We start from the raw sequence: 23247 nt of genomic DNA, 5'->3' as shown, positions 1-23247 counted from the left end.
TTAGGAAATAAAAACTAAAATGAAAAGGAAAATCAACACACATCCAATTCCATGCTTCAAAGCAACAAGCACCAATGGGTTGTGTAAGCTGGGACTTAAACCCAGTTCTCTTGCTTGTTGGGCAATTGTCCTTTTCTGTTGGACTACAAACACAACTGGTCCATTAACGTTATTAACTTTAAAACAAGAAATTGTCTAGAAAAACATGAAAATGAAAAATAAAAAAAATAAAAAAAGTAGGGAAAAGAAATAGAACCAAACTATGCTGCCAATTCCCCGGCAACGGCGCCAAAAACTTGTTGCGTAGATACAGCTTCACCAAAATGGATTCAGTTGCATCCTCAACTTGTGATACTCGCAAGTGCACGAGCCGTTCAGTAGTATAGCGTATGTAAGTGCGAGGTCGATCCCACGAGCAGCCCTAGCTCATCTTCATGTCACCATGACCAAGCTTCCAACCAGAAATGATAGCTCATACCTAGCTCACCATGACCAAGCATCCAACCAGCACATGCTGAGGTCAGCATGACCAGCAACTTCAAGGGCTTACAACTTGGGCTTCTCTTAATCAAATTAGGACTTTAAGCACTCTAAATTGAAGTTCAGAATGTCTTCTTTCCAGCCATATGTTATTTGGGCCAATCCAAGGTCGGAGGAAGAAGTTAAGGCCGAAACAAATTGCTAACTCATTTTCCGCGCTGATAAGATCCATCCTGAGCATGGTTCTGTGTTTGCTATGTAACGGACTCCAGATTTATCCAATGGGGCTGAATTTTGGATATGTTATAGTATACACTAATTGGAACAACTTTCATGAAGAATGTAGCCTCATTCGAGCTATGTAGATTGTTGAAACAAAGCTTGCAATATGACCTACGGAACTGGACTGGCAGGGGGCTGTAGCCAAAATGAGTTTGTCTTTAAGCTCTTCATCCATTCATCCAAACTAGGCCTTAACATGCATGGATTGCATCAATTATGCTCTCTAAAGCCATCATTATTACCTAAAGCTCAATGAACTGAAAGATAAACACAAAAAGGATTAAAAGCACAAGTTTAACTCAAAAACATAACCAAATTATAAGCTATAAGGGTACAAAATGATATACAATTATGAACCGATCAGTAGGGATGTGCATTAAGAAATCAGAACATAGATTATATATAACACAAACTGCAAATTAAGCATTACGATCATGATCACGATTAGCTCATCGCGTCACATAGCTACATACACATTTATTCATAGATTATATATTTCATCCTTATTAGATTTATATCAATATAGCTTAATTCACCCTTCTACCTATAGGCTATAGCATATACCATACACGTGATAGTGGATCACATTCTTTCCTCCCGGGACAATTCACTGGATTGATTGCTCTGTCATCAAAGCAAATTACGACTTCCAGCAAATATTGTTTTGTTGCGTTCTGTTCTGTAATTTGCTTGCACCGGAGAAGAGGTTTGCTCGAGTTTATAAATGATTGGATGGCTTGTTCAAGGTCAGTTAAACGATATGACTTGCCTGGTTCAAGCGAGCGATTAGAAAATAGAGTATGAGCTTTGTATTGCTTCCACAAACTCCTGGCACGGTCGAAGTATTGCGTCTGCGAAAACTTGTGGTCGGAGCACTTGCCGTGTTTGTTGTATTCATATTCCCAGAAGTCCATATTTGACCACCGACTCTTGAAGCTTCGCCATGACAACTGCAGATCAGCTCGCAAGTCATCATTGGAGGCTTCATTCATCTAACAATGGCAAAGAAAAATTAAATATCATTTCGTGCATGCATGCCAAAAAAAAAAAACCAAAAGTAAACAAAACAAAACACGAGAAACATAACAGAAGCTACATGCATTATTCTCAATATGTGTATGTATGTATGATAGAGATATACCACAACTCTACTAAATTGTGCACCAACGCAAGGTTCATGACGATTTGTGAAGTTGCTTGGCCACAAGCCATGAATGGTAAATATCCGTGGTAGAGGTAGGATGTTGCATCTATTCTTTCCATTACCATCTTTGCAATATGCAAAAGGAGACTCCTGAACAAACTTAAAGTAGTCATACTGTCCAGCAGCATTGCAGCTCATGTTTCCCACAATGTTGAAGGAAAGAGCAATACTTAAAACCATCGCAACTATGGTCTCCAAGAATTTCATGTTTGATTTTAAGTATATTTCTACAATTTATGCTAATTAAGAGCAATACCTAAAACTAACATATTATATTATAATATTATATATCATATATAATATACAAATAGAATAGATAAAAATGGAGTAGGGCCGAGGACCACACTGGTCCCATGCTGGCTCCGCCCCTACTTACAGTAGATGTTGGTTTCATGTGTTCAATCATTACTTATATGATAAAATTTAGCCATTCAAAAAAGTGAAATTATAAGGTCTAATTTTTTATTTTTTTATTTTGGAATTCTATATAGACACATAGAAAATGAATATATTTATTTATTCCTATAAGGAGTCTTACGTATATAAGGTCTTCCCTTTGGTATAGCCCCGGGTTTCCAAAATCTCCAGATCGGTTCTGGTGCAAGAATATATGGAAGTTAAAATGGAACTGAATGTAAGTTAACTTATGTTACGCGTTGAAGGACACATGTTAAACAAAGACATATGGAGATACCAATTTTGGGGAGAACAGATCCGGATTCACTGCTGCATTTCTCTCTATCTCATCCCGCATTATCAAAACCATAATTTTGCTTCTTTCCATTGTATATTTTCTATGTTCCTCTTCACTGACTAATTAAGGTAACTATATATATATATATATATATATATCTTGTTTTGTTTGTTTTTCTTTATAATGTTTAATATGGTTTTTCTTTATACTTTAATCCCTTTTAATATTTGTTTTTGTTTATTCTGTGGATTACATTTGAGAAAGTCTTGCGTTGTTTTTACTCTTTGATTTATATATATAATATAGATATGATAATTCCTTTATGTCTGGGTGTTGTTTGTTATTTTTTGTTTGTGTGTGCAGAAGAAGAAGAGGTAGAAGACAGAAAGGGAGGAAAGGTTTGAGAGTTGACATATATAGTAGAAATGGCAAACATTTGCAAAATTGGGGAAGATTTATTGGAAAAAGTTCTATCAAGTCTGCCTCCGAAAACCCTGATGCGGTTCAAGTGCGTGGCCAAATGGTGGTATGCTCTGATCAACAATCCCAGGTTCGTAGACAATCAACTCTTCAATTGCTTGCACAACAATCAATCCATTTGTATCTTTTTGAAGCGATTAGTCCCTCATGAGGACCCGAACGCCAACGAGACCAAACCGGTGTTCTCAATGCTTACTTTTTGCGAGTATGATGGTGATGGTGATGGTGAGCATATATATAGGCTTGTTTTGTCTAGGGTGGAGGACATAAATGTTCCACTTTGTATGAGTAAAGAAGAACTTAGTGTTGTAGGCCATTGTCATGGGATCATTTGTGTAGCCACCTTCGCCGATTATGGTAAGGTGTTTTTGTGGAATCCGGCAATTCAGGAATTCAAGCTTCTTCCCTCGCAAAAATACCTTCCGGATATGATGTCCCTACTTGAGCAGGGAATCCCATACACACCAAACTCGAGTCGGCTCAGAAGTGGCATGGGATTTGGCTATGATCCTATATCTAAAGCTTACAAAGTTGTTAACATTATGTTTTCTTGGTCGCAAACGCATGCTCATACAAATTATTCTGTGGTTATTTATCCTCTGAGAGCAGAAGTGTACACGTTGGGAACTAGTGAAGATTCTTCTTGTTGGAGAGAGATCAAGTCTTATTCTTTAGAAACAGAAACTACTTTCCTTTGGCCTGAAAGTTTCCAGATATACTTGAAGGGGATGTGTTATTGGTTGGGAATTGAGAAACAAAAGGAATTCATGGATGACGAGGAAGCTCTACATGATCAAAACGAGATTAGGCAAGTGATTGTTTCGTTTGATATGAGTGGTGAGGTGTTTGATGAGCTAGTGTTACCAGATGAGCTGCTAGAAGCCAGCAACTGTTATATTTTCCCAGGGCTTTACATGTACCTTATAGTGTGGAATGAATCTTCCATTTCTCTTTGTGGCTTGCGTAATAATAGTAATGGCATTAGATGCTTTGGAATGTGGCTGATGCTGATGGAGGATGGTTTTGGTGATTGTGTTTGGACAAAATATGTGGATTTTGAGCTCACGGTGAGCCTGAGCCCCATGTTAATGGGGCTCGGGGCCTGCTCGTGGGCATTGGCCTTCTCGAAAAGCGATCATCTTCTTGTGGTTGAGTTCAATGGATGTACAGTCTGCTATAACATCCGTACCAAAAACCGAATGTCTCTTCCTACTATTCAAACTGCTACAGGCTATTATGATCCACTTGAAAATCCAGTTTGTGGTAGAGAATATAACGGACCTGTTGTTTATGCGAATAGTATAGTTTCTGTTTGAGAGGGAGGCAACAAGCTTGATAGCTGAGAAAATATGGCAATATAAGTTCCTGTGTCATGAACAAGTGTGACACTTTTTCAATAAGGATATTGAAATTATTATATTTTGCAATTTAATGCAAAGATATCCCATCCCATATACAGACAGACAGGGGATGTGAGGTTTTATTTACATGTATGTATGTTAACTTATATGTAACTAGGGCGATGGAGGAGGGCATGGGCAGTCATAGGTGCACAAGCAAACTTTGTGAGGAGGCTCTGAAGTTACGCAGGATCCATAGCTTCTGGCATAGCGCGAGCATTCTTGCTTGCAAGCTTGGACACTGGTGCAGTCCCACGAGGTTATGCACCGAAGAGGCTCGCCTTCGTCTGATTCTTCTTCTTCACCTGCCACCACGCCCACCACTCCACTAGCTTCAACTACAAAACAACACACAACGCAGCAAAAACCCAACACAAATCAATCACCATCATAGTCTATGAGAACTAACTAATTAATATATAAACGGGAGGAAAGTATTATAAGTATCTATGGACCTCCTCCTGCTGCTGCTAGGCGGACTAGGAGGAGGAGGAAGAAGCAAGCCGTGGTGGTGGCGGTATGAATATGAAGAAGCTTTGCCATTTATTTCCTTCACAAAAATATATAGGTGGCTTCTTATTCTAATTCTAATTCTGACTCTAAGCATATTTATGGAGTGCACTGCCTTGCATGAGCAAGCAGTTGAGTCGTATCAACCTCAATTAGCTTCTATATGTGCCATATGCTGCTGCTGCTGCATTCCTTACTTGATTCCAAACCAATACATATCCAATTTTAGATATATATATATATATATATACATTTTTTTGAAAATTTACTTGGTAAATTTAAAAATGGAAGAGATTGTGAAGGTTTGATTGTGCCAAGAGGGATGGACAGTACAATTAACTGGGAATTGTTTCATGTATATTACATGATTTTCCCAAATACCAGGACAAAAAACTGCAGTCACCACAAGACTCACATGAGCAGATAAAAAGGAGTTTATTTATTGCCTTTTTTTCTTTGTTATTTCATTTAAGACTTGTTTATATAGTGCCTAATCCTCTTTTATTTTTCTTTTTATTTAATTTTTTTTCTTAAATGATCTGAATTTTATATTAACTGTAAGTTTAAAAGGACACTAGTATCCTACCACAATTTAAGAAAATTAATCTCTATTTCTGAGCTTTCTGAAAAAGTTGAGTGTATTGGTTGAATAAAAATGTACATAGTCAACAAGTAATTATATATTAAATAATGCAAAAACCATATGAAAGGGGATATAGATCTTATTGCGTTTAGTGTATCTTAAACACTTGACGTACATACTTAAATTTTATCATGTCTAGCAAGCAAACCATAGCCGCACCAGCAAAAATCTTATGTCCAGCAAGCAAACCATAGCTGCAGATTCCACAACCTTTAAATTTTTCCTGCAAGCTACATTTGCCCTCTTCACCATTAAAACAGTCCCATGATGCCACACACGCAGGCTGCTCACCTGGTTCTCGCATACTCTGTTTCAACTTCCACAATGCATACAAACACACATGCAGCAATAATCAGTATCGCTTATGAGAGTCGCACATCCTAAGAGGGGAATAAAATGTGTTTGCTTAGGAAGAGAGAGAGAGAGGATACAAAAACCAAATTAGAACAGTTTTATACAGCCTTGCCCATACATTACAATTGGTATAAGAATGTTATGAAAACAAAGCGTTTAGACATATCCCAATCGTGAATACGCATGTATTTATCAGCTACCCTATGATAATATGAGTGAATAGTAGGAAATTATATATGGACCTGCAGCCGCCAGGAGAACGAGGAAGAAGAAGCAACATGTGGTATGAAGCTTTGACATTCCTTTGACAAGAACGCATCGTTTCTAGTGTAACTTTTTGGGATCTATTGTTCTCTAATTCTGAGCCTATTAATAGAGTGCCTTCACTGCCTTGCCTTGTTTGCAATTTACAAGCCGTGAATTAGTGTAATGATATATCATATCCATGATATTAGCTTCTAGTACAATTGGTCCATATTCCACAAGAAGCTCATGAGTGAAGAATGCATTGAAATTACAGCTAACCAATTCCCATTCTATACCTAATTCTTTTTATTGTGCAAATTTAGCATCTTGTATAATCACTGACATTGTAGGAGCGAGCTCCATTAGGTTCGTTTCATTTAAAAAATTATATCAGTATGGTCAAAGAAAGATATCATCAAACACAAATGACAATAACTCATTACCTAATTAACACCCATTCAAAATCAATACCCAGGGATCATCAGCTTATACCTGCAAATGCAACCTACTCTCGATTGTGCTTCATGCTTCCAAGCTCTGAATTAACCAATGCTTTCACCAGCGCATAATCTGAAGCCTGGAGGGCAAAAAAAAAATTAAAACAGATGTTGAAGCATCAGGGCAGAGCTCATAATCAAGCTTCAAGCATAAATAAACAAAAGAAAAAAAAAAACCTTACAGCGTTCAGATTCTAAGTACCAGATTGCCACTAGTAAGGTGGAGATAACTCCTTGACATCAATCCAGGAGGGCCTCTTTGCATTGTAGTAGAAATGCGCTATCATTGGAACCAATTCTTCTGCTGTTCGAATCTCTACAAGAACAAAACAAACTTAATATCATGGCAACATAGGAACAACTTGCAAAAGTATATGATCCATGCCTTGGTTCTAGCTAATAAAAGCACTGATTTTTTAAGGAAAATAAATTCTCACCTTTCTCTCTGTACAAGATCCTGTTTCCTCGTAGAAACAAAATCTGAGGACATTCTCTAACTTTGAGAGCATAAGCCAAATCTCTCTCAATATTAATGTCTATCTTAACCGACTGTTGAATACAAAAACAGAAATTGGAGGTAAAGTTACAATCTTTAACAGCAATCATCCATAAATCATTGCAAAAAAATGAAAATGACGAGTTTGATAACACACGCATACCCGAGGAGGCAAGCGATCTTTGGCATCCCAATAGACCTTGACTGCCTTTTCGAGCTCTTTCAAAGCCTTCCAGTTATCGCTTGCTCTGTTGTACCTCTCAAAAACAAGAACCAGAAGCGGACTTGGATGAAATGCAAAGCTTTCCCATTCCAAGCAATTAATCTCCTTCACCCAATTATCTTCAACCTCACCTTCCCAATCAAGCTCAACCCCATTGTCACCCACCACGTTCCTTATCGGGTGATTCTCAAAGTACTCCGAAGCCCTAATCCCCCACCCCACGTCAGCATCCAAAGGCCAGTCCCTACTCTCCTCTTCAACCACCATGCTCTTCTCTCTTCCAAAACCCTCATCTTCTTCATCGTCGTCAACTTTCCTCTTCATCACTTCTTCTTTCTTCTCAACAATTTCTGGGTTCTGCTCTCTGATCGATGCAAATGTTCGATCAAGTGACTCCCGCACGTAATCTTCCACCGCGGCCGCCTCGCTTCTACGCCCACGCCGAGGCTTCCTCGGAATCGTCGTCGGGAACGTCTCGCCTTGTTCTTCATCTTCGTCTTCAGAAGTTTCAATTTTTCGGCGGCGATGTTTCGGTTTCGCGTTGGAGCGAGGTTTAGGATCAGGCTCCGAATCGGATTTTTTCGAGATAGCCAAGCAAGGAAGAGAGTTTAGAGCGCGGGTACGGTGCACAGAGGCGCTCGGCAGTATGGGCGGGAGGCAAGTTTGAAAGCTCAGCATTTTTTGGTGCTTTTTTCAGTGGTGAATCAGTCTCTGCACCCCAAGTGTTTGTGAAAATGCCACACCTAATTCAGACGTGAATAGAAAACCACGTTTTCCTATTCCGTTTTTGTTTTTCCTCCCTCGTTTTTCTCTTCTTCCCTCTTCTCCTGTCAAGTCTTGATGACGCCTCAGATGTTAAAGTAGTTACATGAAAACGGCCGTGTTTTGTGAAACAATTTCAAGTACTTGCAATTTGGTTTGCTTGCACCACATGAGCAGATGGGACCCACATCTTTGTTGAATAAAGTTGTGAGTCTCATTTATGCCAACGTCAGCTTTTTAAACATATTATTTGACGGATTCGACCGCGAGGGATCACTTTGAATTCTAAGGAGCAATGTAAGATTTAATCATATTTTCAAAAGTCACTAGAGCAATTAAGCTTCTTATAATTTACAATCTTCAATGAATCTCATTTAAATTTGTAACCCAACAAATAAAGTTAGATGTACAAATCGAAACTCAATACGTACAATTTGAGTTCAAGTATTATATGAAAAATGTTACCGACAGTCATACATGGCCGCAGATGAGTTCTCTTCTATTGATGAGGCGGCCACGCGTGACTGAAAACTTGATTTTAGCGTTGATGATTAATTTGCTTCCGATTGACATCTCACTTGATAATGATAATGTAACTTAAGTGTGATTAGATGTAAATGTTATTTAGGTGTGGCATCTCTATTATTGGTTAAGGTCAATTTCAATATTTACAGATGTTCTAAATATGATGTTATAGCAAAATAATCAAAGAGTAATTGCTCAGAAAATTTCCCATTTCTATTTTAAATTGAAAAGCAATTTTATCAAACATTCATAATGGATGCCTACCTACAAGCCCTGCGAGCACGTACATACATTCATACATTTTTGCCCGCTACAAAAAAGAAAAAAAGAAAGGAAAAAAAAAATGTAATTTCCATATTTGAAAGCCAAAATGCCGAATGGATTTTTGCCCCTTTCCTAGCTCCCATCTGCCTCACAACTGTAAAACGCGAGCGAGCTGAGTTGGGTTGACAATGCCAGCTAAGTGGGCCCCATCCGTCTTCAGCAAATCAGCAACTTCCACGTATCTCTCCAAGTTCTCAAAATGCGGCTCGGATCCCGATCTCGGCTCGGCTTCCTCATCCGGAGACGCGGGAGCCGGCTCGGCTTTGGATGTGTCCCACGGCTGCCCTAGGAGCGTGCCCTTGGTGAGGAACTCGTGCGCCAAATAGCCGGCTAGAAGCTGGCCGGAAGAAGCCGGCTCCGGTGACCTGTTGGAGCCGGCTTGAGGCGGTGGGGCCAGCTTGAGCATCTTTGTTGTTGTTGTTGACTGGTGGAGCGCGTCGAAGCCACTCTCCTTCTCTTTGCGCTTGTTGTTATTTGACGCATTGGTCGTCGAAATCCGACGAGGTGGCAAACGCATCGTTTTGGTGTTCATGATGGCTATCTGGGTGCATGCCACGTGCGCAGCCGCAGTTCATGAAACCCACCACAAATCCAACCCAGAAGGAAATTTTTTATAAAAAAAGGATAAATCTGATAAAACTTGTTTGGTACGTAGAAAAAAAAAACAAAACAAAACGTCCAAATCAAAGGGTAAAACGGTAAATTAACAGTAAAAAAAAATTAGAAACTGACTGTAGGATGAAAAATCCTAAAAACAAAAGCAGATTCAGGAAAAATCAGGACCCACCCAAAAAAATAAAAAATGAAAAGAGAAAGGGAGGGCAAAGGTTTGGGTGGGAGAGAAGAGACCGTACGGACAATTAACCGGAATCTGGAGAAAGATTGTTGCAAAGAAAGAGACAAGAGAGAAAGAGAGAGAGAGAGAGAGAGAGAGAGAGAGAGAGAGAGAGAGAGAGAGGGAGAGAGAGGAGGAAAAAAAATATGGGGTAGAGGAATGGGAGGAGGGGTTGAGTTCTCTGTATTTATAGATGTGGAATTGAACGATTGCCCCTTGCTTTCTCACGAAACTACGAGAATACCCTGATAGATAGAATGACAAATATACCCCTAGGTTCTTCGGAGGTTAGGGGTTGTCTAGTCCAAAACTAATTAGATTCCTGTTTAGCCACAATTAATGTTAGTTTGCGTGCCGCACCAAAGTTTGTTAATTGTGGCAAAAATTCACTTCATCCTTGATAATTCGGATGTAATAATATAATAGGATGAACTCTCTAAAATTTAACATTAAACTCATATTTTTGTCACCATTTATATTGGGCTAGATTCCACCCTAACCTAAGGGTGGATCCGCACTCCAATCCTAGTCAGTTTGGGGTAATAATAGGTTTCCCATTAGTAATTAAGAACATTTATCATAGTTATAGTCCAAATGGGATATTAGCATAAATAACACAAATCTTGAATGGAATGGATTACTATAAAAAGAATAATAGACTTATTTTGTCAATGAGGGTTGGTTGAGTTGGTAAGGATCCTTTTCTTCGCTATCAATGTCTAAGTTAGAGTTTCGCTACTGACAATTCCTCTTAGTGGGTAATCTATAAAAACCAAAAAAAGGATAGACTTATTTCGAGATTAAAAACATATTTAATTTGAATTATATGAAGATTTTCTTTTAGTTTTAAGTTTCCTGACTTGGTATTGTATGTATGGTTTTCAAATTATAGTTTTTTTCTTTCCCCGACCTTTTTGTCATAGACTTATGTAACACGTTTAACTAATACCTCCTACCATCAATCATTTGGAACAACTAATCATAGTTGTGGTAAAAGGATGTAAATCTTTTCAATTTTAATGGCATATAACATGAACCCCGAAAATCCTTAACATAATAAGTTAATATAATATCAGTGGTAATATTGTAGAATCAATCAATTCTAAATTGCGAAAAACGAAGGTCGACTTAACACTTAGGTCAAATTAACCTCACATTCAATCAAACTACTCAAAAGTCAAATTAACCTTGTGTTTAAGAATATATTCGTGTTGTATTCCTATTGTTCAATACTTGAGAAACTTGACAATGAAATTATTTTGTAAGTAATCCATGTTGCTTTATGACGATTCTTTGTGGCATGTAAAACAACTTTATCGTTGGAGTGTAAAATTTTGGATCATCTAACAAGTAATCTTGTAATCAATGTTGAAAAATAAGACATTATCCTTCACTTGCAACCAATAAGGGAGGAGGGGTACTTGCAAAAAAACATTATGATGCTAAGTCAGTAGGAATTCAAGAAATTGCAGGAGAATTTAGAAATAATATTGTACATCCCTTTTTTTCTATTGGGATGCTGCGTTAATTGGCTTTTTTTTTGTTTTTTTTATGAGCAATTGAATCTTGGGCTCCAAATTCTATGTTTCATGGCTTTTTCCATGAGCCATAACCAATCCATCATGGGCATGATAGTTGGTGATCATATGGGCTTGTCATGTGGCATGAAATATGGTAGCCTTTGATATATTCTTGGACATATGACATTTTTATCCTGGTAGGCCTTAGCCATTAAGTCCCACTAATTTTATGATTTCATTCATGTGTAGTCATTGATAGAAAATAGAAAAATATGTATCTTGATTGCAGCAACTTCCTCAAGTTTAGGATGCTAGTGGATTGATTTCTTGGGGAGTAATTTTTGCTCCGACATTTACAAACATACAAAGACATGCTAATTAATCTTAGCGTTACGAAATTTTTCACAAAATATACATCAAGAACAAGAACGGACAATCTTTAGATTTTATAAGACATTATAAATATAAATGAACTTTTATTTCGTTAATAGATATGGTAATTCAAACTTTTGATATGTTCTAATTTTACGAAAAGAAGTACCACTTTATTTAACTTGCTATTGGATATATATGATTTTCAAGTGAATTTATTTAACTTGCTAACAACAATTGATCAAAAGCTCGTTTTTAATTCAATTAAATTGTCTTATTCCTTCTTATTTTCCTTCTTTTAAAATTTCCGCATTGTTTTTTTGAAGCCACGTTATTATTTGTGGCCGGTGAACTTGAAAAGTCAAGATAAAATAAAACAAATATGTGGAAGAAATCTATCCGTTGTATGCCAAAACAAAAGCTAAGGTGGAGGAACAAGTCAACACCACTAGAAACTGAGGTGAGGATGTATAAAATCTATCTGCACTTGAAAACCATAACTAGATACATCAGAAGACGGTTTGATGTCAATAAATCAAGCAAAGCTCAGCAACCACATCTTCGTGTTTGATTAGTTTCTGATCCGTGATTGTTCATAGCATTATGAAAAGATATTTGGTGAGCAGGATTTGTTCCCCGTTGTATATTTCGTACTCTTATTTAATCATTTGAGTATAAATTCGATTAGGGGTATGGATTTGCAAATCAATAGTCTCAAGTTCGAACTTCATGACATCTTAATAATGCGTGTGAGAAAACCCTCTCCCTATTCATAACTTTGGAAAAATAAAAAATAATATTTTCGCCCACTTTTTAATACCCCATAAAATGACAAGTGTATAATTTATTGTCGCATAAATGAGGTTGATTTAGTCTTTATGTTTTGTTATGGGAAAAAGTCACTTTGACTCATGTAGTTTGTTTAGTTCTCTTTGGTCTATGTAATTTTAACTTTGGCATAAAGTTTAATTATATCACAATTTAAAACACATACAAACTTCTATAAAATTCCATAAAAAAATTCGTCCAAAATACCCTTCCACGTAAGGGACACGTGCTTATTCCATCGAAAAATTGAACATGTCTTTAAATTGCGACGTATATTAAATTACAAGAGTCAAATTACTAGAATTAAAACCACATGCAAAAGTAAAAATCCAACAAACTATAGAGATGAAGAGTGATTTTTTGTCTTTATTTATTTAGAAAATGAATATATATATTTTAATTTTTTGTAAACTAGAAATATAAGTGCCATTTTGATAACTATTTCAATTTTAGTTTTTATTTTCATTTTTTATGCTAGAGTAATATAGAGGAAAAAGAAGGAGAATGAAGGTAAGAATGATAGTGGAGATGTAATTGAGAGGGAAGATGAGAGGAGAGGATGGGAGCAAGGGCATCTTTGAGATTTTAGGGGCCTCGCAAAATGAGTAATGGGGTCTCTTAAAACAAAGCCTTCAACAAAAATATTAGAATTTTTTTTTTTGGTCAACGAACAAAAATATTAGAATTGGACCGTATATATTGATAGCAAATTTGCAACCAAAACTCACCAAAACACAGTCATATTAAAATAAAAATTCTCCGACAAATAATTAATGAATTTTCTTGGATCAATAACTATACTATCAAAGTTTTACCTCAATTTGTCTTGACCTTATGATGATGAACTCGTTGAATAGGGAAATTTCTTCAATTATGATTTAGAAAAAGGGAGAGAAAACTCTAAGAATTTGAGAGAGAGAATTGAGCTTGATTCATGAAACTGTCAAAAAAAGGCTACATGGCTTATGACAGTTGGGTGAAAAGAAAAATAAACTTGAATGCTATATAAGGGTTGGGCTATGATATATTAGATTAATATATTATGTATTCAAACTTTTTGTTTTTTGTTTTGTTAATGTGACTAGTATGTAATTTGTTTTTTCGGCCTGCAAAGTTAGTGGCAAATTTTATGTAGTATATGTTATATTATTAATACTAGCCTCTTCGCAAGCACTTCCGCGCCTGCAAGAGGTTTTTTTTTTTTAAAAAAAAAAAATATATTTTAGAATTAAAAAAGATAATTGGCAGTTGTGTTCCATAAAAATAGGCCAGTATATGATTTTTCTTTTAATTTTAATTTTTTTAAATATGAAAAAGTATGAATTTACCATATTATCCTCATTTAATTAATAATTTCAATTCTTAATGTTTGCATTAACCAATAGCATTTTCTAGTATTTTGAATGTTTCACCATTCTCTGCCTTTTGCTTTATATAAATTATTAATATTATATTAGTATATTAAACTAAACCCAATCTGATATTTTTTTATTTAAAAGAAAAACCTAGCCTCAATAAAATAATAATATTTCATGCAGTAATATAATATTTTTGGGGCCCTCTTGGAAGTGGGGGCCTGTGCATGTGCTCACCTTGCACGACCCCAAGAATCGCCACTAGATAAGAGGGAAGAGTAACAAAAGTGAAAATAAAAAATAAAAACTAAAATTTATTTCAAATTATTTTCACTTTTGTTACTAATTCCTTTCATTCTTCCCTCTCATATTCTCTCTCAATCTCATTCTCACTCTTATTTTTCTCTATACTCTTAACACCAAAAAATAAAAAATAAAAAATGAAAACTAAAAACTAAAATTAAAATAGTTATCAAACGGCTCAAATTAATGGGAATATCTATATATATAAAGCAAAAGGCAGAGAATGATAAAACATTCAAAATACCAGAAAATGCCTTTAGTTAATGAAAACATTAAGAATTGAAATTATTAATTAAATGAGAATAATATGGTAAATTCACACTTTTTCATATTAAAAAAAATTGAAATTAAAAGAAAAATCAGATACTGGCCTATTTTTATGGAACACAACTGCCAATTATCTTTTTTAATTCTAAAATAAATTTTAATTTTTTTTTAAAAAAGCCTCTTGCAGGCGCGGAAGTGCTTGCGAAGAGGCTAGTATTAATAATATAACATATACTACATAAAATTTGCCACTAACTTTGCAGGCCGAAAAAACAAATTCCTATTTTTATGGAACACAATTACTCATTATCTTTTTTAATTCTAAAATAAATTTTTAATTTAAAAAAAAAAACCTCAGCGTAGTAAAGAAAAGGAGAAATAACTGTTGACTTTGGTACAGTTTAGTTAAATACCGTTTAACGCCAACGAAGCGTCTTAAAACGCATTCCACGTGGCGAACAATCAGCCCCAGCCACGGTGGTGAAAGTAAATGAGATGCTACACGCGGCGGGACCCAAAAAGGAATTTCCCAATTCCCGAAAACCCCAACTTTTTATTTTATTTATTCTGAGTTCCTCAATTTCTTAACCCCTAGAAAATCTTCAAGCTTACGCTTCAATTCAAAATTCCATGCCCTCTTCTCACCCAAATCACCTACTGAAGAAGCAAACAAGGAAAAGAGAAGAAAAGGAAGATTCAAAAGAACCCATCAAAGGAGGGTTTTGTTGGAAATAAAATTGAAGTGATGAGTAATGCATTGCTGTTCATGTCATGTGAGCTCTTAGTCTCTGCTTTTCTGCTTTGCACAAACAAAAGGTGATTGCTTTTCTTTTTCATTGGTTATTTATACAATTTAAGGTTCTTCTGTCAGTTTCTAGGGTTTGGAATCTAGTGATTTGTCATGAATTTTTGGTTTGTCTTTCTAATTGATGCCATTTGAGGGTCATATGTGGGTGGGGGTGAAATTTGATGATGCTGTTGGAATTTCTCAAGTGTGACTGATGGGTTTTTGGGTTTGATAGTTATTGTTTTCTGTGAGTGATAAAGTTAGGGTCTTGGCCTTGAATTTTGGTAAATTTATATCTTTATTGTTGAAGAAATTTTCTTCATGTTAATTTTCATTTGTATTCTCTTTTCCAGTATTAAAATTATGGTTCCCGTATTTGTTGTTCAATCATTTGTAGGATTAGTTAGTTGTTGGGTTCTCATAATTACTTCTTTTTTAATGCAAAAGTTTGAGCGATTGCCTGATTGATCTTTATCTTAATTTGATCATGGTCTAATAGTTATCACTTAACTGTTGTAATGAGCATGTTCCAATTTCACTCACAAAGTTTCTGAATTACTGTTGGTGGTTGAAGATTTTGGACCACTGTGAAGCATTATGAGGAGGAGTAGAACCGAAAAGGGGAGGAGGGGTAAATCTACGCGGAACTTTGGAAAGGTAATGAAGTGCCTCTGCTCTGGAGAGCAATTAAGAGCAGCAGATGAAATGGTTCCTTCAGAAAATGAATCCCTTGCAACCAAGGATCGTACAACCAGTGAGTCTTCATCTCGAGCTGTTGAGATTACAAAGAAACCACACACTGGCAATATAGAAGAAGCTGAGTCATCTCTGCGTGAGAGTGGTTGCTTGAACTATGAGGTTTGTTTGCTTTAAAAGTTGCTTATCTGTTGAACCACCTGTTTTATTCTTTTCAATTTCAATTTCAATTTTTTTATATATATTTTTTTAAACTCCCAGGAGGTAATCTAATAAAACTGATGAAGTTCTAAAGGATTTTGATAAATAGACATTAAACTGATTGTTGTCAAACCCAGTTTCCGTTGCCTTTTCATCCTATGATCCTTAAATATATGAGTATTTGGTCATAATAATCAGGATTTCCCCATAGACCCTTACAAATCCTTCATCTGCATCATGAACAGAGTGGTGAAGTTATTGCAACTTTTGACAAGCCTTTCTAGGTCAATGTGTCACTCTGCATTGTTCAGTTCATAAAATAGTCCTACTTTTAGGCCCTTCGCATACTAAAGGCTGTCCGTTGACCTTTTAGGGAGAAAACTAGGTATGCCAGGAGGAGGCTATCGAGGATAATTAAATGCAGCCAATAGTGGTTTTGCATGCCAAAGCATGTCAGTCAAACTCTTACAATGAAAAGCAGAGTTCTTTGCCTTAGGAGCCTGTCTGAAACAATGCAGTCTTTGTATTGGTGACCCTGGAAGTTGTTTGTGTATTTTAAAGCTTAACATTTGAATTTTCAGGAAGCAAGAGCGTTATTAGGAAGATACGAATATCAGAAAGGAAACATAGAAGCTGCTTTACATGTATTTGAAGGAATAGATATTGCTGCATTGACTCCGAAAATAAAATTTACCCTTGCCAGAGGAGGTGAGCGGCGTAGGAGGCGTTCTCAAAGTTTTTCTACCCCGCCAATGTCTATAAATGCTGTAACTTTACTTCTGGAAGCAATACTTCTCAAAGCAAAATCATTGCAGGATCTTGGGAGGTTTAAAGGTACTGTTAATATGCGGGTTTACATGTTTTTGATTCTTGCTTGTAGAATCTTGGATTATGTGAGACTGTACATAATTTTAACCTGCACTCATTTATTTTAGTGAGGCGGTTTAGTTTTTGGTCAGTTTACTTTTACTGATAAAAAATTAGTACACATTAATTTTGTAAGAATATAATAGGCTTTTAAGACATTTTGTAATGATGCCACCATCAAACCATTTCAATTTAAATTAATGCCCTGTTAGCTTCTTCACCATAATATTGAGTATTTTACTTGGGATGGGTAAAGAAAAGAAGGAATTTGTGAGCTTTACCTGATAATCAGAGCATCATCATGTGGCTTATGTATATCTTCAATCATTCTTGCAGAAGGTGCTCAATCTTGCAAGGTTATTCTGGACGTTGTTGAATCTTCATTACCAGATGGCTTGCCTCAAAACTTTGGTGCTGACTGTAAATTGCAGGAGATTGTAAGTAAGAGTGTTGAGTTGCTCCCAGAATTATGGAAACTTGCTGATTGTCCGCATGAAGCTATCATGTCCTACCGATGGGCTTTACTCCATCATTGGAACCTTGAGGTAGAAACTACCGCAAAGATTCAGAAGGAGTTTGCTGTTTTTCTTCTTTATAGTGGAGCTGAAGCAAGCCCCCCAAACCTCCGCTCCCAAATGGACAGTTCATTTGTACCCAGAAACAGTTTAGAAGAGGCTATTCTTCTGCTAATGATACTACTTAGAAAATTTTGTCTTAAAAAAATTCAGTGGGATCCATCAATCTTGGATCATCTTTCGTTTGCTCTATCTGTATCCGGGGATACCAGGGCTTTAGCTAATCAAGTTGAAGAATTGCTACCTGGGTTTATGGATCGGAAAGAAATATTCTACAAACTAGCTCTCTGCTACTACGGAGCAGATGAGGATTCAGTTGCTTTAAATCTACTGAGGAAATTGTTGAGTAAAAGCGAGGATCCAATGTGCTTTCCAGCTTTGTTATTGGCATCGAAGATATGTGGGGAAAACCCCAGTCATGCAGAAGAAGGGGTAGGTTTTGCCCTTAGAGCTGTTGAAAGTTTGGATAGTACATGTGATCATTTGAAAAGTACCGCTGCTTGTTTATTGGGCATATCACTTTCAGCGCATTCTAAATCAGCGGTTGCTGAATATGAGAGAGTGAAAAGACAGGCTGAGGCACTTCAGGCCCTGGAAACTGCTGGGAGAATGACAACAATGAGTGACCCTATTATTCATTACCATCTCAGTCTAGAATATGCTGAGCAGAGAAAGTTGGATGCTGCACTTGATTGTGCAAAGCAAATGTTAAAGCTGGAAGGTGGGTCTAATATTAAAAGTTGGTTATTGTTGAGCAGAATACTGTCAGCTCAGAAACGGTTTGTGGATGCTGAAACAATCATAGAGGCTGCTTTGGATCAGTCAGGGAAATGGGAACAAGGTGAATTACTGAGAACCAAAGCAAAACTTCAAATTGCGCAGGGTCAGTTTAAAAATGCCATTGCAACATACACTCAACTTCTCGCTTTTCTTCAAGTTCAGAGTAAAAGCTATGGTTATGGGAAGAAGCTTCTAAAGGTGCATTATTTGATTACTTTTCCCATTTATTAAGAACTATTTGAAAAACAGGTTTTCTTTTTTCCTTTTCTGTTTCCTCATGAAAGTTGTGAATGGATGTTTCTTTCATATACCTTTGATACTTGAATTGTTCCACTGCAAGTAATCTTCTGTTGTTTTATTAAATGACAGAGTAACGGAAATTTTTCTGGAAGGTTGGAATTGGAAATATGGCATGATCTGGCATATGTCTACATAAATCTTTCACAATGGAGTGATGCTGAGATTTGTCTTTCCAAAGCTAAAGTCATAAATGCTTACTCTGCTAATAGATGTCATGCCACAGGTAAATTCAGACACTCACTTGGTTTGTGTGTGCGTGTGTTTTTTCTTATATCTTTCAATCAGTTCTTTCATGAACTGCTCTGGTTCCCTGTGTACCAACAATTAGATCACTCACCGATTAAATATTCAAAGCATTAATAATTGAGAACGAAATATATTTATCCCTCTACATTTGTGTTTGTGGAAACTTCTCCTGGCATAGTGTGTAGTGCTAAAGATGTGGACCTTTATCGATTTTGCAGGTGTGCTTTATGAAACTAAGGGCCTCTATAAAGAAGCTATAAGAGCTTTTTTAGAAGCTTTGGATATTGACCCTTCCCATGTACCGAGCTTAATCTCTACAGCTGTTGTCCTCAGACGGCTTGGTGATCGCTCACACCACTCGTACACTGTTGTCCGAAGCTTTCTGATGAATGCATTAAGTCTTGATAGAACGAACCATTCTGCATGGTATAACCTTGGCCTACTCTACGACTCCCAGGGTACCCCATCTTCTTCATTAGAGGCTGCGGAATGCTTTGAGGCTGCAGTCTTTCTTGAAGAGTCTGCTCCTGTTGAACCCTTCAGATAGCCACACATACTTTGGTTGAGTTACCATTCTCAGGCTGCGTCATACGGTCGGGATAAAAGTACAGATATATCGAATCCCGCTACCCAGTGATGACTGCATCACCCCAATATAGTAACTATTTTATACAATGCCTTTGCTCGTATGGAGATCTTTGTTCTCCAATGTAGTCTTAAACTATGTTGTTGTAACTTTCTTTATTCTTTTAATACCACTTTTTCATATATATATTTTGTTATACAAGGCTATGGTGCCTGCGGAGAAACCTTGGTTGTAATGTAAGGCTATCTATACGGATACCGAGTGGGTTGCTAATACTTTGATGCCAACAAACAAAAGTACAAGTGAAAAAAAGAAACACTTGGGTTGTATAAAAGTAACTTGTATCAAAGTTGGTATCTTTTCTTTATGTATGCTTATTCACAATAACTATATGATCATATAATTACAACATAGAAACAATTATTTATGTGCTATTGGGTACAAGAATTAATACATGATTTACAATCCAAACCTAATTTCATAATCCCTTTTTTAATTTACTAATCCTCGAGAACATCGCGGAGAGACAGCGCCTTTGTACGCAGGTTTAACATTGTTGCATTTGGCTCTTCCATTTTGCAGTTGAATGTTTTGAAGCACAATGCCTTGACATGGAACACTTTGGCTGCAATTAAATGTTATGGCATCAGTTGAAGCACTTGTCCCTCTTATGTTCTGGTACAACACATTTTTCACTTGAACTGCCGACCTCTGCAATATATTACAAATCAAACAAGGAGGGTTGATTAAGTTTCCAATGTAGGACAAATTAATGAAGGGATTATATACCAATTAATGAAATTAATTACCTGTTGTGTACAATCCTTGTTTTTGTGGTCACAATAATTTTGGTCTATGATGATAGGGTTAGTCACATCATTCATTTCCACATTCTGGAAAACAATATTGCTCGCTCTGCCTGAACCTCCCTGCCATGTCTTGATCCTGACTCCATTTGAGGTTCCAGAAATCTTAGCCCCATTCACAAATACTCCTGAAACATGGTCATTTGCATTGTCTTCTCCCAAGCTACCAATACTGATCACATCCCATGGAATCAAAATAATAAAAAATAAAAACCATTAACATTATGTTGATAATATTTAAAATGAAAATTTCAATTTTGGGTCTTGAAGAAGTTGGAGTTTAGAGTAGGAAATTAACCTGATTCCATGGCCTGGTCCACAAGTTATGTCTGTAGCTCGCACTCTTTTGGACCCACTTACAATAGAGATGCAATCATCACCTTCAATTCAAACAACATGGTTTAATTAGTTTGAATTGATGATCGTATATGTGTGTATGTGTGAATATATATATATATATATATAAATTCTCGGACAATATTATGAGCGGACGTCCGGATGAGAGAATAACTGTATATATATTTCTTTATACAAATGTACCTGTTCCTATAACAGAGCTCGAGATGGTAATGTTCTGGGTATTTGTGATATGAATTCCATCAGTATTAGGACTATCTTCTGGTGCAGTTACTGTAAGATGGGAAGCTTCAACATTTATACAATTTTGAAATCTAACATGCATTTGCTGTGCGTCTTGGATCTTCAGATTCTTCACCAGCAAGTTATTGCACTTGTTGAAGGTCACCGCCTGCACCCAAGGCATGGACATGAACAATTTTTAACTTTAAACTTCATTAATGGCACTAATTATAATTTTAAAAAAAGCACATAAATTTTTTGATTAGAGGATTGTATACGTACAGTGGGGGCCTGTTCGTTGCAGGGAGGCTGTGAATCAATTGAAGAGATTCTAATTAGTACGTAAGTTAATTTTACAAGTTTTCATAGTTGAATAGAGCAAATTAATTTAGGGTTTAATTAGTACCTGAGGCTTTCTTTTGCATGAGTTTTTCCACCATATATTTCCATTGCCGTTGATGGTTCCAGGACCTTCAACTAACAAGCTTTGGACGTTGTCAAAGATAAGCCAATGCGTAACATCTTTGTAGACTGACCGATCATCTGATGCTTCTATGGTTCCATATATCTGAAATTTTCCAAACAAGCAACATTATGCTTATGAAAACATCCAAAATTAATTAAACACATTAATCTCAATTACCTGCATTGTAAGATGAGATTTGCAGGGGCCTGAGAATTCGATCGGCCTAACAAGATAGGTCTTTTGTGGCACCACAAGAACTATGGCTCCATTGGAAGAACAAGCTGCCTTCCACGCCTTCTCAAATGCCTGAACGAACCCAACATGTACATGAAGAAACAAATTAAACATTACTTTCAACACAAATTCTATTAAAATAAGCGCATAATTATTTATACCACGTTTACTAATCACATTTACTCACGAACTCATGTAAAGAAAAAATATTATCTTAATGGTTTCGATATGAAACTGTCAACTTCTACAATAATTTATACGAACATTATTGGCCCATCATTCGCAAAACCAAACAGAAATTGTGACCACCAAGGTTGTTATTAGTTAATGTGGTCATATATATATATATATATATATATATATATATATATATATATATATGTGTGTGTGTGTGGCATTAATTACTATATGAATATTCTAATATTAACAAGCCTATAAGCCCATCATCTATTATATTTATACCTGTGTGTCATCGGCACCATTTCCTTTAGCTCCAAAATTAGCAACACTAATCGTTTTGACCGAGCTTGATGACTTGCTACCGGCCGCTCTTTCGAGCTTCCTCGAACTGAAGAGCTGAGCTCTTGGCTTTATGAATTCCATGAACTCGACACCTTCAATGGTGTTCATGTATGAAGGATGAGCTCTAGAATTATAGCCAGACTCTTTTTCATGGTCAACAAAACTATGAAGTGAGTTGAACTCTTGGAAACCACTACTGTAACATGAAGCAGCACAGAAAGAGACAACAACATAGAACAAGACCAAATGTTTTTGCAGAGCCATTGTTTGATGCTTCCTCTTTTGTGTGTGTGTGTGTGTTTTTTATCGTGTGTAAAAGAGGGACAAAACAATACAAAAGGCTGGTTTTTTTAGCAAATGCTATGTGATGGGATGTCAGAATGTAGGTTTGTAGGCTATGAATGAATATTGATGTTCAAAGTGATGATTTGAATGTCATAAGGAGGTTTAGGTATTTATAGACAACGAGAGAGAGAGAGAGAGAGAGAGAGAGAGAGAGAGAGTATTGGCTATGGGTTGAGAGGTATGGGGTCTTGGACATTGAGAGATTGAGACGAAATGATCTCTTTGGGCGGACTATGACTTTTGCTCCATTACATAAGGTGAAAAATAATAATATGTTTGGTACCAGTGCCAAATTAGTGTCGATATTTGGTCTACGGATAATGTTTGAACAAATGTCAACAATATATAATATACTGTAAATTGGTACTCGGTACTAGCTAATTACTCTCTTTTAAATTTATATTAGATAAGTAATTAAATAGACAACAACAAAAATCACAATTTTAAGGTTTAAAGTTTGGGATTTGTGGTTTAAGATACACAACTTAACCCTAACTTTTCCTTCCCAGTTACAAGACATTTACTCATGCATGTAAAACCATGCAAACACATGCATGCTTCATCATGCAAAAATATGTGATAGATTGAGGATTCTAG

General features: G+C 36.3%; 6 protein-coding genes across 18 annotated transcripts; 2 read left to right on the top strand and 4 right to left on the bottom strand.

The window, feature by feature from the left end:
• Positions 1-1313: 1313 nt before the first annotated feature.
• LOC110746524 (ribonuclease S-7-like) lies at positions 1314-2173 on the bottom strand. The gene is made up of 2 exons (XM_088245899.1): positions 1904-2173; positions 1314-1754 (listed from the first exon to the last, which is right to left on the bottom strand). Exons 1-2 carry the CDS (start codon positions 2171-2173, stop codon positions 1314-1316), a joined length of 711 nt encoding a protein of 236 aa, XP_088102025.1.
• Positions 2174-3085: 912 nt separating this feature from the next.
• LOC110757449 (F-box/kelch-repeat protein At3g23880-like) lies at positions 3086-4559 on the top strand. The gene has a single exon (XM_021959045.2). It carries the CDS (start codon positions 3086-3088, stop codon positions 4454-4456), a length of 1371 nt encoding a protein of 456 aa, XP_021814737.2. The 3' UTR covers positions 4457-4559.
• Positions 4503-8374, bottom strand: MRL7 (polyadenylate-binding protein 2-binding protein). 13 transcript variants are annotated; one of them, XM_088246396.1, is made up of 6 exons: positions 7450-8374; positions 7228-7339; positions 6968-7106; positions 6786-6870; positions 4996-6073; positions 4503-4878 (listed from the first exon to the last, which is right to left on the bottom strand). In XM_088246396.1, the coding sequence occupies exons 1-3, from the start codon at positions 8185-8187 to the stop codon at positions 7003-7005; spliced, it is 954 nt and encodes a 317-aa protein (XP_088102522.1). In that variant the 5' UTR covers positions 8188-8374; the 3' UTR covers positions 4503-4878; positions 4996-6073; positions 6786-6870; positions 6968-7002. The 13 variants fall into 13 exon arrangements, with proteins under 13 accessions (XP_088102522.1, XP_088102519.1, XP_088102523.1 ...); XM_088246393.1 differs by having other exon boundaries at positions 4996-6009; XM_088246397.1 differs by having other exon boundaries at positions 4996-6000.
• A 613-nt stretch (positions 8375-8987) lies between these two features.
• On the bottom strand, positions 8988-10107 carry LOC110757435 (uncharacterized). The gene has a single exon (XM_021959031.2). It carries the CDS (start codon positions 9650-9652, stop codon positions 9209-9211), a length of 444 nt encoding a protein of 147 aa, XP_021814723.1. The 5' UTR covers positions 9653-10107; the 3' UTR covers positions 8988-9208.
• A 5053-nt stretch (positions 10108-15160) lies between these two features.
• On the top strand, positions 15161-19822 carry NPGR2 (no pollen germination related 2). The gene is made up of 6 exons (XM_021959115.2): positions 15161-15416; positions 15962-16245; positions 16866-17118; positions 17488-18704; positions 18876-19029; positions 19271-19822. The coding sequence occupies exons 2-6, from the start codon at positions 15985-15987 to the stop codon at positions 19597-19599; spliced, it is 2214 nt and encodes a 737-aa protein (XP_021814807.1). The 5' UTR covers positions 15161-15416; positions 15962-15984; the 3' UTR covers positions 19600-19822.
• Positions 19823-19824: 2 nt separating this feature from the next.
• On the bottom strand, positions 19825-22712 carry LOC110757491 (polygalacturonase-like). The gene is made up of 8 exons (XM_021959117.2): positions 22246-22712; positions 21727-21855; positions 21490-21651; positions 21366-21392; positions 21045-21252; positions 20803-20884; positions 20448-20676; positions 19825-20349 (listed from the first exon to the last, which is right to left on the bottom strand). The coding sequence occupies exons 1-8, from the start codon at positions 22567-22569 to the stop codon at positions 20131-20133; spliced, it is 1380 nt and encodes a 459-aa protein (XP_021814809.2). The 5' UTR covers positions 22570-22712; the 3' UTR covers positions 19825-20130.
• Between the last annotated feature and the right edge of the window lie 535 nt (positions 22713-23247).

This window comes from Prunus avium, chromosome 8, assembly GCF_965620075.1.
Source record: "Prunus avium chromosome 8, drPruAviu1.hap1.1, whole genome shotgun sequence".
In the NCBI taxonomy this organism is placed as follows: domain Eukaryota; kingdom Viridiplantae; phylum Streptophyta; class Magnoliopsida; order Rosales; family Rosaceae; genus Prunus; species Prunus avium.
This window is presented reverse-complemented; position numbering and strand designations above follow the sequence as displayed.

Coding starts and splice junctions, on each gene's coding strand:
- MRL7 (XM_088246396.1), bottom strand. CDS start 8,187: ATGCTGAGCTTTCAAACTTGCCTCCCGCCCATACTGCCGAGCGCCTCT. Junction 7,340..7,449: donor AAGATCGCTTGCCTCCTCGG/GTATGCGTGTGT, acceptor TGTATTCAACAG/TCGGTTAAGATAGACATTAA. Junction 7,107..7,227: donor GATCTTGTACAGAGAGAAAG/GTGAGAATTTAT, acceptor TTGTTCTTGTAG/AGATTCGAACAGCAGAAGAA.
- LOC110757449 (XM_021959045.2), top strand. CDS start 3,086: ATGGCAAACATTTGCAAAATTGGGGAAGATTTATTGGAAAAAGTTCTA.
- LOC110746524 (XM_088245899.1), bottom strand. CDS start 2,173: ATGAAATTCTTGGAGACCATAGTTGCGATGGTTTTAAGTATTGCTCTT. Junction 1,755..1,903: donor CACAATTTAGTAGAGTTGTG/GTATATCTCTAT, acceptor TGCCATTGTTAG/ATGAATGAAGCCTCCAATGA.
- NPGR2 (XM_021959115.2), top strand. CDS start 15,985: ATGAGGAGGAGTAGAACCGAAAAGGGGAGGAGGGGTAAATCTACGCGG. Junction 16,246..16,865: donor GTGGTTGCTTGAACTATGAG/GTTTGTTTGCTT, acceptor TTGAATTTTCAG/GAAGCAAGAGCGTTATTAGG. Junction 19,030..19,270: donor TAATAGATGTCATGCCACAG/GTAAATTCAGAC, acceptor TCGATTTTGCAG/GTGTGCTTTATGAAACTAAG.
- LOC110757491 (XM_021959117.2), bottom strand. CDS start 22,569: ATGGCTCTGCAAAAACATTTGGTCTTGTTCTATGTTGTTGTCTCTTTC. Junction 20,677..20,802: donor GGACCAGGCCATGGAATCAG/GTTAATTTCCTA, acceptor GGATGTGATCAG/TATTGGTAGCTTGGGAGAAG. Junction 20,350..20,447: donor ACAAGGATTGTACACAACAG/GTAATTAATTTC, acceptor AATATATTGCAG/AGGTCGGCAGTTCAAGTGAA.
- LOC110757435 (XM_021959031.2), bottom strand. CDS start 9,652: ATGAACACCAAAACGATGCGTTTGCCACCTCGTCGGATTTCGACGACC.